Source organism: Canis aureus, chromosome 15 (assembly GCF_053574225.1).
Source record: "Canis aureus isolate CA01 chromosome 15, VMU_Caureus_v.1.0, whole genome shotgun sequence".
Taxonomy (NCBI): Eukaryota; Metazoa; Chordata; class Mammalia; order Carnivora; family Canidae; genus Canis; species Canis aureus.
Window position 1 is genome coordinate 32695944 of NC_135625.1, and position 18475 is coordinate 32714418.

An 18475-nucleotide genomic window follows, 5' to 3' on the forward strand; every position below is an offset into this window, starting at 1 on the left:
GGCAATGGGCACAGGCCAGATACACAGAGTTGAGAAGAGGTAGGTGGATGTGAGCTGGAGGGGTCAGCAGGCCACATCGCCATGGGTAGGTGCCACCCCAATTGTCTCTTATTTCCATGGACATTATTATTGGCTTTTATTTATTTTTTTTAATTTTTTTATTTATTTATGATAGTCACAGAGAGAGAGAGGCAGAGACACAGGCAGAGGGAGAAGCAGGCTCCATGCACCAGGAGCCTGACGTGGGATTCGATCCCGGGTCTCCAGGATCGCGCCCTGGGCCAAAGGCAGGCGCCAAACCACTGCGCCACCCAGGGATCCCCTTTTATTTATTTTTTTAAAGTTTTATTTAAGTAATCTCTACACCCAACATGGGGCTTGAAATCACAACCCTAAGATCAAGAGCTACATCCTCTTCTGGCTGAGCCAGCCAGGCGTCCCACCTTATTGGCTCTTCATAAATGGGCACCATATGGAGGTGAGGAGGAAGTGACTTCCACCAGTATTTTCTTATACTCTTACTTGGCCCACAGAGACTCTAGGGATATAGCTGTCCTCTTGGTCACAAGAGAGAGCTACGGAGGACATCTGGGTGACACTGTAGGGCATTGGCTCTCCCTTGTTCCCTAAACTGCAGTTCCAGGGCCACCAGGCTCCCCTCTTCCTCTCAGACACACCTGTCTGGGGCAAGGAGGGCTTAACGAATTTCTGATTCCTGAAGGCTTCTGATCTTACTCTTGGGGATCTATTCTCTGTCCACCATGTCCCATCACTGACCCTTGTGTGCGCCATCTCAGGTCCTCACGTAAAGAGATCCTGGGTGGTCTCCCATCGTGTCTCTTCAGACATGCCTGAACGTGCCTGAGTTCCCAGGGATATCCCACTCAGCCTTTACTCTGGCATCCTCATAGTCTACGTAAATATGTGTATACCATATATAGGGTGTTGTGCACATCCACAGAAGTGTTTGTATATATAGATGATGTGCCACATATCCTTGAGCTAAAACCATAGAAACATGTTTTTGGTCCGCATGCTGGAATTTCTGTTTACGCCCCCGTTTGCACGATTGGACTGTAGGGAAGAGCAAGATTACATCTCTACCTTGGTGTCAATGTGAAGAAGGAGTTTACTTCTGTTATTCCAGTCATTCTGAATTTAGATGAACTGGGTGGAGAAGGGGATTTTCCATCGAGGTTTTGGCACTCCACTTGAAAGCCCATTGTCTGACAGTATTTCCTTTTCTTCCTTCTCTTCCTTGTGTTTTCTACTATATTCAGCATAGCCGTTCAAAGATTCAGTGTTCAGAATTCACATTTGTAAGAGCTTTATGATTTATAGAGCACTTTGGCCAGTAGCAGCTCATTCAAATGTCACAACAACATTGTCTGGAAGGAATGGTTTCTATGTAACAGACGGGGTATCTGAGGGCCAGAGCCTTTATACACTGATCCACAGGCACACAGAGATAGTAATGCGCCTTGAATGCTACCTTTATGTGCCAAGCCCAGTGCTCCGGTGTGAGACGATTAATGATTAGTTATGTCTTTGTATGTGAATGTTCAGTCAGAGAGCTAAAGCTTATTTGCCATGGAAAGACTGATGCTAAGGAAGTCGTTTTTACTGTTGCCATCAAATATCATTAGCCGTTCAAAACTATCCATTTTCTAACAGAGCTGTGCCATTATTCAAAACAAAAGTTTCTGCTTTGGATGAAAAAGCCTAATGCTAAAGAATCAATGAACAAGGAGTCTGGGTGGCTCAGTCGGTTAGGCGTCCCACTCTTGGCTTCGGCTCAGTTCATGATCTCAGGGTCCTGAGGATCCAGCCCTGCATCGATGGGGCTTGTGCTCAGTGGGGAGTCTGCGTCTCTCTCCCTCTGCCTCTCCCCCTCCCCATCTTGTGCACACACTCTCTCTCTCTAAAATAAATAAATCTTTTTTTTTTAAAAGAATATGCAGTTGTTAACTAATTTTTATTAAGAAAAATAGATATTGGGCCGCCCGGGGGGCTCCACAGTTCAGCGCTGCCTTAAGCCCAGGGCCTGATCCTGGAGACCTGGGATCAAGTCCCACGTTGGGATCCCTGCAGGGAGCCTGCTTCTGCCTCTCCCTCTGTGTCGCTCATGAATAAATAAATAAGAAGAATAATTAATTAAATTATAAATTAATTAATAATAATTAATATATAAATTAGAGCGGGGATCCGGATGCCGGGCTCCATCCAGGACCCTGGGATCATGACCCTGGGATCATTAATATATAAATTAATTAATAATAATTAAAATAAATAATTAAATAAATAATTAAAAGAAAGAAAGAAAGAAAGAAAGAAAGAAAGAAAGAAAGAAAGAAAGAAAGAAAGAAAGAAAGAAAGAAAGAAAGAAAGAAAGAAAGAAAGAAAGAAAAATAGATCTTTCCTACTGGTTTATCAACTAAAGTTCTTCAGGCATAGATAGTAAAAATGAACCTGAAAGAAAAAATAAAATCATAGTTTGTCTCAAGGAACCCAGGGCAGGAATGCAGCCAGTTTAGGACCAGAAACCAACAGGACTCTTTCCCGATAGCTCTCATCTTTGCTTCTCTGTGGGCATGTGCCTCTCTGTCTTTCTCGACTCAGACACGTTTTCCCCACCTCTCTGGACTTCATGGAGGAATGTGGGAAAATGGCCACTCTGGTTTCCTGGTCCCAACTCTCAATTCCCAGGAGAGAGTATCTGGGCCCATCTTGGGTCAGATGTTCACTTCTAGTCTAGTTAGCAATAGCCAAGGGGAGGGGGTGTTCATATAACAGTAATGTGGCTGCCAGGACTTACCTTAGTGCACCAGGGGCAGTTCCCAAAGAACGAGGAATTGTCAGTTTGCATGTGCCCCCAGAAAGTGTTTACCATAACTGAGTAGCAGAAAGATCGACATAAAATTTGGAATTAACCAGTCAGTAATAGTTCTGTTACAATTTAATTTTCACAACTGCTTTTAAGGGGTTCAGAAACTCTTAAAAATAAAACGTATTGTTTTTAAAGATTTTATTTATTGAGAGTGAGAGACAGAGGTAGCAAAAGAGAGCATGAGCAGAGAGGAGAGGGAGAAGCAGGCTCCCCACTGAGCAGGGAGCCTGATGTGAGACTCAACTCCAGGACTCTGAGATCATGACATGTGCTGAAGGCAGACACCCAACTGACTGAGCCACCCAGGCGCCCCTTCATAACTACTTTTAAACAGTTCAGAAACGCTTAAAAATAAACTTTATTTTTAAAAAGATTTTATTTATTAATTTGAGAGGGAGAGAGACAGAAATAGCGACAGAAATAGTGAGAGAGAGCACGAGTGGGGAGGAGTGGGAGAAGCAGGCTCTCCACTGAGCAGGGGTCCGGATGCCCGGCTCCACCCAGGACCCTGGGATCATGACCTGAGCTGAAGGCAGATGTTTAACCGACTGAGCCCCACCCCCAGGCGCCCCACAAATAAACTTTAATATCATGTATTCACTTATATGTTCAAATCTGGGCACAGCTTTAGAGACCACCTACTCTAAACCCCCTTTATTTTTTTTTTAAGATTTTATTTATTTATTCATGATAGTCACAGAGAGAGAGAGAGAGAGGGGCAGAAACACAGGCAGAGGGAGAAGCAGGCTCCATGCAGGGAGCCTGACGTGGGATTCGATCCTGGGTCTCCAGGATCGCGCCCTGGGCCAAAGGCAGGCGCCAAACCACTGCGCCACCCAGGGATCCCCTAAACCACCTTTAGTTAACTAGGGGATAAAAGTGAGATTTGGAGCGTTAAGTGGCATGACTAAAATTGCAAGTTGGTTGAAAAGATGAAATTGGAATACTTACCTGACTTCCCAACCTGTGCTCAGCTTCTCCATTTTATTTATTTATTTACTTATTATAATTTTTTAAAAAGATTTTATTTATTTATTCATGAGAGAGAGAGAGAGAGGGAGAGAGAGAGGCAGAGGGAGAAGCAGGCTCCATGCAGGGAGCCCGACGTGGGACTCGATGCCGGGTCTCCAGGATCAGGCCCGGGCTGCAGGTGGCGCTACACCGCGGGGCCACCCGGGCTGCCCTTATTAATTATACCTTTTTAAAGCAGGCCCCATACCCAGTGTGGAGCTCGACGCGGAGCTTGAACTCACGACCTGAGCTGAGATCGAGACTCAGCCGCTTACGGGCGGGGCCGCCCAAGGCGCCCCAGTGTCCCCCCGCAGTTTAGAGGTCTCAGGACTGGCTGTGGGGAAAGCTCGGGAATCAGGCAGCTCACCCGGCCGGGTCTCCGCGCCGCTGACTCCGCGGCGGCCGCCGAGGGGCGCCCCCTGCAGGCGGGGCCGCTGCCGGGCGGGGCGCCGCGCTCGCACGGGGCCTCGGCCCAGGACGCGGCAGAGCCGAGGCGCGAGCCCGCGGGAGCCGGGCCTGGCCAGTCGGCGCCCTCCCCGCGTCCCTCCCCGCGTCCCTCCCCGCGTCCCTCCCCGCGTCCCTCCCCGCGTCCCTCCCGCAGCCGTGCGCGCGCCCGCCGGACGCCCTCGCCGGCACCCTCCGAGCCGAGACGCCACCTTCCGGTGGTGCGCGGGTCCCTGGCGTGGCCGAGCCCGCCGAGAAACCCGGGACGGGGGCCTGGTGGGGACGCGGGCAGCTCCGCCGGGCTGACCGTGCAAAGCCGCGCGTCCAGGCCGCCGCGGCGCCTGCCCATGCCCCGAGCCCAGCCTTTCTTCGCACGTCCCTTGTGACAGAAGCTCACCCCAGCACCGGTGCTCGGCCGGGTAAGCATCTGCCTTCAGCTCAGGTCAGGATCTCAGGATCCCTGGATCCAGCGCGCATCAGGCTCCCTGCTCAGGGGGGAGTCGGCTTCTCCCTCTGCCCCTCCCCCAGGCTCGTGCTCTCCTGCTCTCTCGCTCTCTCTCTTATAAATACATAAATCTTATAGAGAAAAAAAGAAAGACACCCAAAGCGGGGCCTGCCTGTGAGTGAGGCTGTGGGAGGCACCCCTGTTCCTTTGGGCTCACAGAACAGAAGCACCTGCTTCCTTTGGAGGGCGGGAGACAATCCCCGTTCATTAGGAAGCCTGAACCCCTGCCCAGTCTTCTGGTGGGACGGTGATGGGAGCAGAGCCAGTTCTTCCCCTTCTTGGTCAGCCCTGGGGGGGTGGGGGCAGCTATTGGGAGGACCTCTCAGTGTCAGCACACACACGTCCTCAGCTTTCAGCCTTTAGCTCCACTTCTAGTCTGGCAGGAGAAGTCCTCCTTAACATTCCATTTCATACTTTTTCCTTGGGGCCTCCCAGACCCTAAAACTCCTACTGTTTAGGAACACCGGCTCAAGGTCAGCTGGAGAAAGGTGCTTGTCAGCTGGGAGGGAGACAGATGGGAGAACAGATGAGTTTTCTGTAGAAACCAGCCTGCCCCATCTTCTGTCCTTTGCAAAGCGGTGGCCAAACAACAGAAAACTGGATGCCCGAGGTGGGGCCACGTGAAAGGGGGTGAAGAAGGGAATGCAGCCGCCTGATTCTCACAGAAAAGCCCAGAATCATTTGGGGGTCCCGGTTGCTAGAAGGCGGAAACAGGGTCAGGGAGCATAGGGAGAGGGAATGAGTGTATCACTGAGCCACCGAGGGTGTGATGGTGTCATTTTATGTGTCAGCCCGACTGGGCTCACTAAGTGCAGAGAGCTGGCAAAACATTATTTCGGGGGGACGCCTGGGTGGCTCCGCGGTTGGGCGTCTGCCTTCAGCCCAAGGTGTGATCCTGGAGTCCTAGGATCGAGTCCCACGTGGGGCTCCCTGCATGGAGCCTGCTTCTCCCTCTGCCTGTGTCTCTGCCTCTCTCTCTCTCTTTCTGTGTCTCTCATGAATAAATAAATAAAATCTTAAAAAAAAAAAAACATTTCTGGGGTGTGTCTGTGAGGCTGTTTTCCTATTAGCGCAGGGGGATGAAAAGAATGAGGCTGAGCTGGGTAGAAAGGCACCAAGCACAGCATCTAGGAGGGGACCTTATGCTGTATGCTGGGAAAGGAGTCCAGTAAGAAGCCAATGAGTCCTCTCTATGTTTTTGGGGCGGAAGGAAATGAACTGAATTAAATGAACTGAATTAAAAACATCTACTCTTTTCCTTTGATGAGATTATGGAGGAATAAAAACAAAGTTTTCTATTTAGGTGTTTGGAGGAGCAACTCAGGATCTCTTATGGCAAAGGAATCCCTAGCCAAGTGCAGTGGAGATATTATGTCCATGGTAAGGGGACGTCCACACTCTGAATCGCAAGAGGGACAGGAAGTCAGTTTGACACCTCAACTTACTGCAAATCAAAAACAAATGTCTAAAACCTAGAAAGCTCTGGAGGAGGAAACAGCATAAAAAGACCAGGAAGAAAATTACTTCTGCTTTTCAGTAAGAAAAGGCTTGATTATAGTTTTGAATTATAAAAATTAAGCGACTGTAGAATGTTTGTAAAATAGAGAAGGCAGGGTGCCTGGGTGGCTCAGTTGGTTGGGTCCTACTCTTGATTTTGGCTTAGGTCGTGGTCTGGAGGTTGTGGGGCTGAGCCCGGCGTCAGACTCTGTGCTCCACATGGAGTTGGCTTGGGATTCTCTCTCTCTCCCTCTGCCCCTCCCTCAACTTGCATATGCGCTCGCTCTCTCGCTCTCTCACTTTCAAAATAAATAAAATATTAAAAAAAAATAGTAGGGGAGCCTGGGTGGTTCAATCGGTTAAGCATCTGACTTCAGCTCAGGTCATGATCTCAAGGTCCTGGGACTAAGCCCCATGTCAGGCTCCCTGCTCAGTAGGAAGCCTGCTTGTCCCTCTGCCCCTCTGCCCACTCATGCGCTCTCTGTCTCTCTCTCAAATAAATAAATAAAATACTTTTAAAACTAGAGAAGGAAAAATTACGAAGTCATTACTTCTGAGCATTAGTTTGCAAAAACTAGGTTTTAACTCCACTTTGATCTTGTTGATACTCTGCTTAGAAGCCTTGAATGGCTTCCCATTGCTTATAAATGAAGTTCAAATACCTTAACCTGGTGTGTAAAGAATCGTCCTTATAACTCACAGGGCAATTAACCATTGACTGCTTTGTGTCCTTTATTATTATTTTCAGCATTTAAGTCCATCTTTATGGATACAATTTTTTGTGCTTATGTACTGTCTCAATTAGATTATAAGCGCTTTGAAGGGAGGAGCTAGATATTATAGTTTAAAAATTACAAAGGCTCAGTAAAGCATTACATGAAGGTACAAGTTGGTGAGTCCATAATAAATAAGAATAAAGATGCTCACTCCATTGCAGCAAACAAGTGGCAGAGCTGCTTGCTTGCTACTAGGTATGAGATCCTACACTAGGTATTGCTCTTAAGAGGGGAAACTCGCATTTCTGCTCCTCTATGTACCCCTCCCCAGCTCTGCTTTATGCAAAGGGAGGGGAAAATGCTGTTTTATTGTGAAGCACTTTAGAAGTTGTCATGTATACCTTAACCATCAGCAGCATCCTGGCTTCCCCCTCACGTTCTGCTCCCCTGTGGTGAGCACCCTCTGTAGTGGCTTCATCTTTCAGGAAACTTTAGGCCCTTTCTGCCTTCTCCATCCTGAGATAATAAGCAGAAGAAAGGATCAAAGTGGGTGGGTGGTCAAGCATGGCTGAGTCTCTCTGTTCTTGTTACTCTCTCCTTGCAATGGGGTGGGTCTGTTAGCTAGAGGCTGCTCTCCAGATGGCATCTTGGATGCCAGAGGGCAGAGAAGAGAAAGTTCTGCTATGTCTTCCTGGCCTAAGCCACATTCTCCAACCCATGTCCAACAACAAGACCCACACTTGGGAGTGTGGAGGACTTGGCCAAATGTTACCAAGTCATGCTTTGTTTCCCATTTGACTATTCTTCCCAGCATATAAACCCCTTGGAGGTGTGGGCCACACAGATCAAGTCCTGTGCCTCTGGCCATAATACAATCAAACACTGGCAAAATCTCATTTCTAACTTCTAATACAATCTCTGGTTACGTAATATAGAGTCTTTATGAAGTCTTTGAATAACTTTAATCTTAAATTTATTCATAAATGAAATGACCTTTGAATTGTTAAAAAGCAATTTAAAGTTCTTAGTAAAAAAATAACATGTAATTAAATAGAAAAATAACCTAGAATATCCTTATTTTAGATCTGTGATTCCTACCTGCCCCCACTCCCATAAAAAAAAGCCACCCTAGAGGTGCACCTGGGTTGCACAGTCCATTAAGCATCCAATTCTCAGTTTCAGCTCAGGTTGTGATCTCAGGGTTGTGAGATTAAGCCCTGCATCTGGCTCCACGCTAAGTACAGAGTCAGCTTGAGATTCTTTCTCCCTCTCCCTCTGCTCCTCCCCTACACTCACGCATGCTCTCTCTCTCTCTCTCTCACAAATAAATAAATAAATCTTTAAAAAAAAAAAAAAAACACCCCCTAGATAAAAAGTCAAACTGGGGCAATGTTAGTCTGCTGCACAATACAACATTAGAGGCACAGAAAATTTTGCATTATGTTTGGGGACACAAAGCTTGCCAGGCACAGACTACTTTATAAACAAGAGCACATGACTGCTCCAGTGGACCTTTGCTTTCAGCCTTTTCAGTTCTGTCTGTACTTGTGAGATTCTCATCTTGTGCCTATGAGATTTCTGTATTATCATTGGCAAAGTCTTATTCTGATTTTGAAAAACGATCTACCGTTTTCTAAGGCATCCTAAACTTTGCTTAGGTGCAGGCAGACCCAGCTTTAAGGCCTTTGGAATGGAAGGAGGCTCACAGAGCAGTTTGAGCTGCTGGAACTGACTGTGAACTTGTCCAGGCTCTGAGCATGGAAAACAATTCTACACAGCAGAAGTTGCAACAGACCAAAGCTGAAAGGGTCAAAAGAGTCAGGAAATGCAGAACTACAAGGGAAGCCACAGAGCTTCATCTCCAAGGAGCTGTGCTGTGAGAATGAGTTGGCAGTGGCAGTTGAGGAGAGAGATCAAATCCTCCAAAGTCTTGAAGATGAACGGAGGGACTGTGAAATCAAGAAGGTGCCAGAAGAAGGAAGTGGGAAGTCACCCTTCCCTCTGCTCTGTCTTGCAAGCAAACACATTCTGGACGCTGCTCACTGGATGATGTAATGATTGTTGTACTTTTTGACTTAATTTGAGTTACACATTCCAGAATAGAATTTGGCTTAAGTTAGGAAGAATAAACATTAGCACAGGCAATCTGTGAGTGGAAGGGGAAGTGTTGACTTGTAGGGCTGAAGAGGAGGGGGTACAAAGTCTGGGAGAACATTAGAATGGAAAGATTATGGTTGGATGGTTCCAGGTTGGATGCCCCATGATGTTATCAAGTAGCCAATTTCTTTCTCTTTCTGCTCTGTCTTCTTCAGTAGTGGCTTCATCCCAAGCTGACTGCTCACATACTGATGAAAATTGCTACAGTAGCCCCAAGCTTCACTTCTATTCCCTACACCATCTAGAACAGTACTATACAGTCCAATAGAAATATAATGCAAGCCATAGGTGTGATTTAAAACTTTCTGGTAGTCACACTTTTTTTTTTTTTTTGTAAAGATTCTATTTATTTATTCATGACAGACTCACAGAGAGAGAAGCAGGCTCCATGCAGGGAGCCCGATGCAGGACTCAATCCTGGGTCTCCAGGATCACACCCCAGGTTGAAGGCGGTGCTAAACCGCTGGGTCACCGGGGCTGCCTGGTAGTTATGCTTTAAAAAAATCAAGAAGTGGGATGCCTGGGTGGCTCAGCAGTTAAGCGTCTGCCTTCAGCCCAGGGTATAATCCTGGGGCCCCAGGATTGAGTCCCACATCGGGCTCCCTGCATGGAGCCTGCTTCTCCCTCTGCCTCATTCTCTCTCTCTCTCTCTCTCTCTCTCTCTGTCTCTCATGAAAAATAAATAAAATTTTTTGAAAATATTTTTGAAAAAAAAAGAAAATATTTTTGAAAATATTTTAAAAAATTTTTAAATCAAGAAGAGGTGCTTCTGGGTGACTCAGTCAGTTAAGTGTCCAACTCTTTATTTTTTTAAAGATTTTATTTGTTTGAGAAAGAGGGAGAGGTAGTGAGAGTGAACACGAACAGAAGGCAGGGAGAAGGAGAAGCAGACTCCCCCTGAGCAGGGAGCCCGACATGGGGTTCAATCCCAGGACCCCAGGATCACAACCTGAGCTGAAGGCAGGCACTTAACCCACTGAGTCATGCAAGTGCCCTGAGCATTTGACTCTTGTTTGCAGTTTAGGTCATGATCTTGTGGTCTTGGAACTGAGTCCCTCAGACTCTGTGCTCAGTGTGCAATCTGCTTGCCCCTCTCCTTCTGCTTCTCCCATGCTCACATTCACGCTGTCTCTCACTAACTCTCTCTCTCAAATAAATAAAATCTTGTAAAAATTTAAAGAGCAAGAAGAGTGAAATTAATTCCAGTAATATGTTCTATTTAACCCAATACATACAATATAAAATCACTTAAAAATTATTGATAACATATTTTACATGTTTTCTTTTGTACTGTCTTTAATACTCAGGGCATATTTTACATTACAGAACATCCCAGTCACACTGCTTGCATTTCAAGTGCTCAATTGCCTAAGTAGCTACTGGCTACTATACTGGGCAGGACAGGTCTAGAAGGAGAGAGAGAGTCCTGTCCCAGCGTTCCTGGCTAGAGTTGACATTCACTCTGATTGGACTGGATTAGGCTGTACACCTGTGACTATACCAATGACTGTACACCAGGATTAGGCTGTACGCCTGTAACTATACACCAAAGACTATAGCCAGCAGAAGGGACTGTGCTAAATGGCTGAAGGCAGGCCTGACTGTGGTGAGCAGAATAATGCCCCCCCTCATAGACGTCCATGCCCTAGTTCCTGAACTGTGAACATATTAGGTAACATAGCAAAGGGGAAGTGAAGTTGCATATGGAATTGAGTTTTCTAATGAATTGAACTTGAGATGATATTGTCCTGCTGGGCCCAGTGTAATTACAAAGATCCTTATAAGTGAGAGAGGGAGCCAGAAGAAAGAACCAGAGAGATGGCAGCATGAGCAGGACGCGGCTCTGTGCTGCTGGCTTTAGAGAAGAGGAAGGGACCACAAGCCAGTGAATGTGGGGTGCTCTAGAAGCTGCCAAAGTAAGAAACAAGTCATCACCTAGAGCCTCTAGAAGAAACACACCCCTGCCAACCCCTTGCCTTTAGCCCAGTGAGACCTGCATTGGATACCTGATCTCCAGAACTATAAGAAAATAAATATGTATTGATCTAAGCCACTAAGAAAACTAAATCAGTGATCTACCCCTGAGGTGCATGGAAAGAATAGAAACTCAAATTTTTCATGGACATTCTGAGACATAAAGGAGTTTTTAGTTTCAAAACTTGGCTTTTAAGTATCAAAATGAAACTATGAAAGAAGCTACAATTCATGCCATTAACAATTGACTGAAAAGAGAGCAGATAGAGAATTGGACTATATTGTCCCCTGGGAAGCCAAGGATTTCCTAGGCTGGGAGAAGAGAATTGAAGAGTCCCCAAGAGAATAAGAAGCTGCTCACCTCTTAACTTGGTCTTTGTACCCTATTGCTTCTTTCTTACTCACATGACAACATATATATTATGGGAATCGAAGAGTAGATGGATTTTATGCCCTGCTTTCTACTGGAACCCCAGGAGCCAATGGAGTCTGCTTAGGCAGAAACAGCCTAAGGTAAACTTTCCATTTTTCTCCAGCACCAGTAGCCTGTAGGCATGATTATAAGGTTGTAGGGTGTGTGAACCACCACCAGAGACCATCGTTAAGACATGGACATCAGAGGTGCATGCCAGGACAGCAGATGCTGATAACAAGACCAGATGAGAATTGCTACTCCTCAGCAGTGACCTGGGTGGACCCATGATGATGATGTAGGACCAGGTGCCGCCACCACATCAACCCCTAGAACTTGAAACATCTCTGTAGAGATTGAGGGTGAAAGAAAATATAAAGTGGCCAAGTGTAAACCTGAAATGACTGAAAACATCTAGATTTGATTGTTCTGTTTCTTGAAATCACAGAGAATGGAGACTCAAGAGAGACGCAAAATTCACCCATTAAAAAAAATTGCCTTTTATTGCACACGTGAATTTTGTCATCTGAAAAAATCTGTACCCTCCATATTTATAATATAAGGATATTGGAAAAAACTTAAATATCCATAGGTGCACAAATGGTTGGGATTATAATATGCTCTTGTTGAATTGACTCCATTGCTATTATAAATATACTTTATCTTTGATAACAGCCTTTGTTCTGAAATCTACTCTGTGATTATTGACAAGTGTTATCCTCCCATGATCAGCATACAGCAGAAATCCAAAAGAACCTTTGACAGGTTCTAGAGCGCCCTCTCTAGGCAACTCTGTCCTCTGCAGTCCTCCACCCTGCAAATTCCAGCTGCCTTGGCCTCCTCAAATTCTCAATTCTGTTTCTTCAGCTCAGGTTAGATTTAGGTTACTTCTCCCTATGCTATGGCCTGAAAATTCTCTCCAGATCATAAGGAGGGCCATTTTAGGGCTCATCTCATTCCTTTGCATTCTCTCCAAGATCACTGTCAAGGCACTGTATTCCAATGCCCAAAAACTGGTTTGTTTTTTTCCATATATCTTCTCCCATGGTTTTAAGTGGTTAAGGTAGGATGGCAAATCTGAACTCTGGTTCCATCATAGCAATAAGTGAAATTATATTATCTCATATTTTAATTATCTTATTTTAAAATTAATCTGTATACATTCACGTATATAATATATTCTTTTGGATACAGGGACTGTTTCATAATTTTAAAAATTGTGACCAACAAGCTGTAAGGGCTTGTTGAGGTGCCGCACTCCCCGCGGCCGCCTGCTCCAGGCATGGCCCAGGGCCTCGCCTCGCTATGGCAGCAGCAGGGCACAGCACCTCGACTTCGAGCTCAGCACCAGAGCTGAGGGCGAGACCATTCTAAAAGGCCTCCGGTCCATTTTCCAGGAGCAAGGGACGACGGAGTCGGTGCACACCTGCAAGACCATGGTTATCTAGCGACCTACATAAACAAAAATGGCAGCTTTGCCAATTTGAGAATTTACCCACATGGATTGGTGTTGCTGGATCTTCAGAGTTATGATGGTGATTCGCAAGGCCAAGAAGTTGGCAGTCTTTTGAACAAAGTAGAAGAAAGAATGAAAGAATTGAGTCAGGACACTACTGGGCCGGTGAAGCAATTACCACCCATAGTTGGAGGAGGGGCGGTGGACAGATCTGGCCCACTGCTGATGGTCGCCTGGTTGAGTATGACATAGATGAAGTGGTGTATGATGAAGATTCACCTTATCAGAACATTAAAATTCTACACTCGAAGCAGTTTGGAAATATTCTCATCCTTAGTGGGGATGTTAATCTGGCGGAGAGTGATTTGGCATATACCCAGGCCATCATGGGCAGTGGAAAAGAGACTACGGTGGCAAAGATGTACTGATTCTCGGGGGTGGAGATGGGGGCATATTATGTGAAACAGTCAAATTGAAAGCAAAGATGGTCACTATGGTAGAGATCGACCAAAGGGTGATTGATGGATGTAAGAAATACATGCGGAAAACATGTGGCGACGTCTTAGACAATCTTAAAGGAGACTGCTATCAGGTTATTTTTTTTTTTTTAAGATTTTATTTATTTATTTGACAGAGTGAGCAAGCAAGCAGAGGCAGAGGAGAGAGAAGCAGGCTACCCCCCAGAGCAGGGAGCCCGATGCAGGGCTCGATCCCAGGACCCTGGGATCATGACCTGAGCCAAAGGCAGACGCTTAAGCAACTGAGCCACCCAGGCACCTATCAGGTTCTAATAGAAGGTTCTAATAGAAGACTGTATCCCAGTACTGAAGAGGTACGCCCAAAGAAGGGAGAGAGTTTGATTATGTGATTAATGTTTTGACAGCTGTTCCCATCTCCACGTCTCCAGAAGAAGATTCCACATGGGAGTTTCTCAGACTGATTCTTGACCTCTCAATGAAAGTACTGAAACAGGATGGGAAATATTTTACACAGGGTAACTGTGTGAATTTGACGGAAGCCTTGTCGCTCTATGAAGAACAGCTTGGGTGCCTGTATTGTCCTGTTGAATTCTCAAAGGAGATCGTCTGTGTTCCCCCATACTTGGAATTGTGGGTATTTTACACTGTTTGGAAGAAAGCTAAACCTTGAAGACCAATTCTCTCCTAATCATGTGTGCTGCAAATAGCCTTCCTGACCTTCATTTGCTGTACATGACATTGAAATGAGTCAGGCAAAAAAAAAAAAAAGAGTCAGGCAATTGATTGTGAATTCCTTCAAGTTTTCTTTTTTTTAATTATTATTTTTAATTTAAACAGAGCAAGTGGAAAATGTGTATTTTGATGCGCTAGGGTGTTAATTTTTTTGAAAGTTAGCTGAAGGATGATTAGACAGCAGAGCGAAGGCTGCTAAATGCACTAACTCCTAAAATGTGATTTTTTTTCCTTTTCTGTGTGTGTGTGGGGGGGGGCGTTTTTGTTTTGTTTCAGTAGACTTCAAATTCGGTTGTTTGGAGGAATGAACATCATTGTTTTATTCTGGAGGGAAGTTATTTGATGGTGTTTCTTTCCCAAAAAATTGACCTAGATATTAAAATTTGGTGCTTATAAGAAAGAGTTAAGAAAAAATGAATAGCAATGCTTCGATTAAAATTATAAATGAGAAAAAAAAAGAGCTTGTTGAGGTCCAGTAGGGAAATAATGCAAAAAACAAAATAAAAATTATTATAGTCTCACCTCCAGAGAAAATTATTATTAATAATTTGACGCATTAAGTTGTCCCAATCTTTTCTCCATACATATTAATTTTTAAACTCAGCATTATTTTACACAATGCTGTTTTTTAACATTTTTTATTGTGGTAAAATATCTATATATATAACATGAACTTTACCATTTTAACCATGTTTAAGTATATAATTAAGTGGCATTAAATCCATTCATAATGCTGTACAACCATTACCACTATCTATTTCCAGAACTTTTTCATCATCCCAAACAAAAAACCTCTTTAAAAAAAAAAATTATTTTAGAGAGAGAGAGAAAGAAAGAAAGCATGAGCCGGAAGGGTAGGGAGAAATGAGAGAACCCCAAAGCAGACTGCGCTGAGCACAGAACCCAACGTGGGGCTCAATCTCACAACCCTGAGATCATGCCCTGAGCAGAAACCAAGAGTCCAACATTTAACCAACTGTACCACCCGGGCACTCCTCCCTCCTTTTTTTTTTTTTTTTTTTTGTGCTTGAACCCACAACCCTAAGACCAAAAGTTGCATGCTCTCCTTACTGAGCTAGCCAGGTGCACCCAGAAACCTTAACTTTTTTTTTTTTTTTTTTTTTAAGATTTTATTTATTTATTCGTGAGAAACACAGAGAGGCCGAGACATAGGCAGAGGGAGAAGCAGGCTCCCTTTGTGGAGCCTGATGCGGGACTCAGTCCCAGGATCCTGGGATCACTGCAGATGCTCAACCACTGAGCCACCCAGGTGCCCCCAGAAACCCTAACTATTAAACATTAACTTCTCCTTCCCCTGTCACGCCAGATCCTAGTAACATATATTCTACTTGCTATCTCTATGAATTTGCCTATTTTAGGCATCCCTATAGGTAGAATCATACAAGATTTGTCCTTTTCTGTATGGCTTACTTCACTAGCATAATGTATTCAAGGTCCAGCCATGTTATAGCATGTGTCAGAATTTTATTCCTTTTTAATGCTGAATACTATTCCTCATTTTGTAGATACACCACATTTTGTTTACCTATTCATTTGTTAATGGACTCTTGCATTGCTTCTACCTATTGGCTAATGTGAATAATGCTAATTTACAGGTATCTGTTTGAGTCCGTTTTCAACTTTTTGGGGTATATGCCTAGGAATAGAATTGATGGATCATCTGACAGTTCTATTTTTAATATTTTGAGGAACCACTAGACTGTTTTCCATGGTAGCTGCACCATTTTACATTCCCACCAGCAATAAACAAGGGCTCTAATTTCTCCACATCCTTATAAACACTTGTCATTTTCCATTTTTTTTTATGATAATAGCCATCCTAATGGGTGTAAAATATTATCTTGATTTGCGTTTCCTTCATGACTAATGGCATTTAGTATCTTTTCATGTGTTAATTGACTGTGTATCTTCTTTGGAGAAATATCTATTCAAGCCCTCTGCCCATTTTTGAATTATTAGGGTTTTTTTTGTTGTTGTTGAGCTGTAGGAGTTCTTTGTATATTCTAGATATTAATCTTTGTTGGATATATTATTTGCAAAAATTTTCTTCCACTCTTTTGGTTGTCTTTCCATTCTGTCAATAGTGTTCTTTGATACACAAAAGGTTTCAATTTTAATGAACTCCAATTATCTATTTTTTCTTTGCTGCCTAAGCTTTCGGTATTGTATTCAAGAAACCACTGCCAAATACCATGTCATGAAGATTTTCCCCTACATTTTCTTCTAAGGGTTTTATAGTTTTAGCTCTTATTTTTAAGTCTGATCCATTTTGAGTTAATTTTTGTATGCAGTATAAGGTACAGTCTAATGTTATTCTTTTTTTTTTAAGATTTTATTTATTTATTTATTTATGAGAAACGCACACAGAGAGAGAGAGAGAGAGAGAGAGAGAGAGAGAGGCAGAGATACAGGCAGAAGGAGAAGCAGGCTCCATGCAGGGAGCCTAATGTGGGACTCCATCCAGGGACTCCAGGATCATGCCCTGGGCTGAAGGCAGGTGATCAAAGGCTGAGCCACCCAGGCTTCCCCAGTGTCATTCTTTTGCATGTGAATAGCCAGTTTTCCAACACTATTTGCTGAAATGACTATCCTTTCCTATTTAATGGTCTTGGGGAAAATCAGTTAACCATAGATATGAGGGCTTATTCCTGGATCTCTATTCCGTTGTCTATATGTCTGTCATATGCCAATACCACACAATTTTCACTATTGTAGCTTTACAGTAAGTTTTGAGTGTGAATCCTCCACCTTTGTGTTCTGGCTACTCAGGGAGTAGAGATTCCGTGTGAATATTAGAATGGATTTTTCTACTTCCACAAAACTATCATTGTGATTTTGATAGGGATTTCATTGAATGTGTAGATTTCTTTGGGTAGTATTGTTATCTTAATGATATTAAGTCTTCCAAACCACGACTAATGGATGTCTTTCTATTTATTTATGTCTTCTTTAATTTCTTTCAGCAGTGTTTTGCAGTGTTCAGCATACAATTTGTTCAGCTCCTTGTTTAAATTTTTTCCTAAGTATTTTATTCTTTTTGATACTATTGTAAATGGAATTGTTTTCTTAACTTCCTTTTCAGATTGCTCATTGCTATTATATAGAAATGCAGCTGATTTTTATGTTGAAATTACATCTTGCAATTCTGCTAAATTTGTCTAGCAGCTCTCAAGGGGTTTTTGCTATTGTTGTTGTAGAATCTTTCTGGTTTCCTACATGTAAGATGATGTCATCTGTAATCACAGATAATTTGGCTTCTTACTTTCCAATTCAAATACATTTTTCCTCCTTTTTCTTACCTAATTGCTCTGGCTAGAACTTCTAGTCATATGTTAAATAGAAGTGATAAAAGTGGGCTTATTCCTGATGTTAAGAGAAAAGTTTTCAGTCTTTCACCATTAAGTATGATGTTAGCTGTGGAATTTCCATACATAGCCTTTAGTATGTTGAGGAAGTTCCTTTTTATTCTTAGTTTGTGGGTTTTTTTTTTTAATCATGAAAAAGTATTGAATTTTCTCAATTTTTTCCATCAATTGAGATGATCATGTGGTGTTTTTTCCCTTCATTCTCATAATGTGTCATATAACAATGGTTGATTTTCATATGGTAACAATCCATGAATTCCAGGGATAGATTGCATTTGGTGATAGTGCATGATTCTTTAAATATGCTGCTGAATTCAGTTTGCTAGAATTTCATACCGCTGTTTAAAGACCTGCCTTTGGGGGGCACCTGGTTGGCTCCGTGGTTGAGAGTCTGCGTTTGGCTCAGGTCATGGTCCTGGGGTCCCGGGATCAAGTTCAACACCAGGCTCCCTATGATGAGCCTGCTTCTCCCTCTGCCTATGTCTCTGCCTCTCTCTCTCTGTGTCTCTCATGAATAAATAAATAAAATCTTTAAAAAAAAAAAGACCTACTTTTTCATTTATCAGTGTATCATTCTCCCACATCATGAAATATTCTATTACTTAGTATTTTTAATATCTTTTTTAAACTACAAAATCCTTTCTTTTTTTTCTAATAAAATCTTACACAAACTTACAATATTTGAAGCACAGGACAGTGAAGCTTATCTGATGAACACAGGTTTATGGAGGTCAGAGCTTTGTCTGCAAGTTCTCTAGTTCTTCTACTTCTGCCCCTTCTCCCACAGTCATCTTCTAAAAGGACCCCAAAGGGAAGAGT

At 43.5% G+C, this 18475-nt stretch overlaps 1 protein-coding gene and 1 pseudogene across 3 annotated transcripts in view; one reads left to right on the forward strand and one right to left on the reverse strand.

Moving 5' to 3' along the window:
- Nucleotides 1-18475, reverse strand: part of LOC144284473 (uncharacterized) — a 187032-nt gene that overhangs the window by 29809 nt on the left and 138748 nt on the right. The window contains exons 4-5 of one of the 2 annotated variants that reach the window (XR_013352880.1): nt 18333-18450; nt 7462-7576 (exon numbers count right to left, since the gene is read on the reverse strand). Coding sequence is in view for 1 of the 2 variants with exons in the window: in XM_077849048.1 (XP_077705174.1) it covers nt 7552-7576; nt 18333-18450 (143 nt within the window). In the remaining variant the exon portion in view is untranslated. Of the gene's footprint in view, nt 1-7043; nt 7577-18332; nt 18451-18475 lie in introns of those variants that run through there. The other variant, XM_077849048.1, reaches the window with a different exon arrangement.
- Nucleotides 12606-14728, forward strand: LOC144285101 (spermine synthase-like; annotated as a pseudogene). The gene is made up of 3 exons (XR_013353540.1): nt 12606-12619; nt 12835-13651; nt 13857-14728. The product of XR_013353540.1 is annotated as a spermine synthase-like (transcript).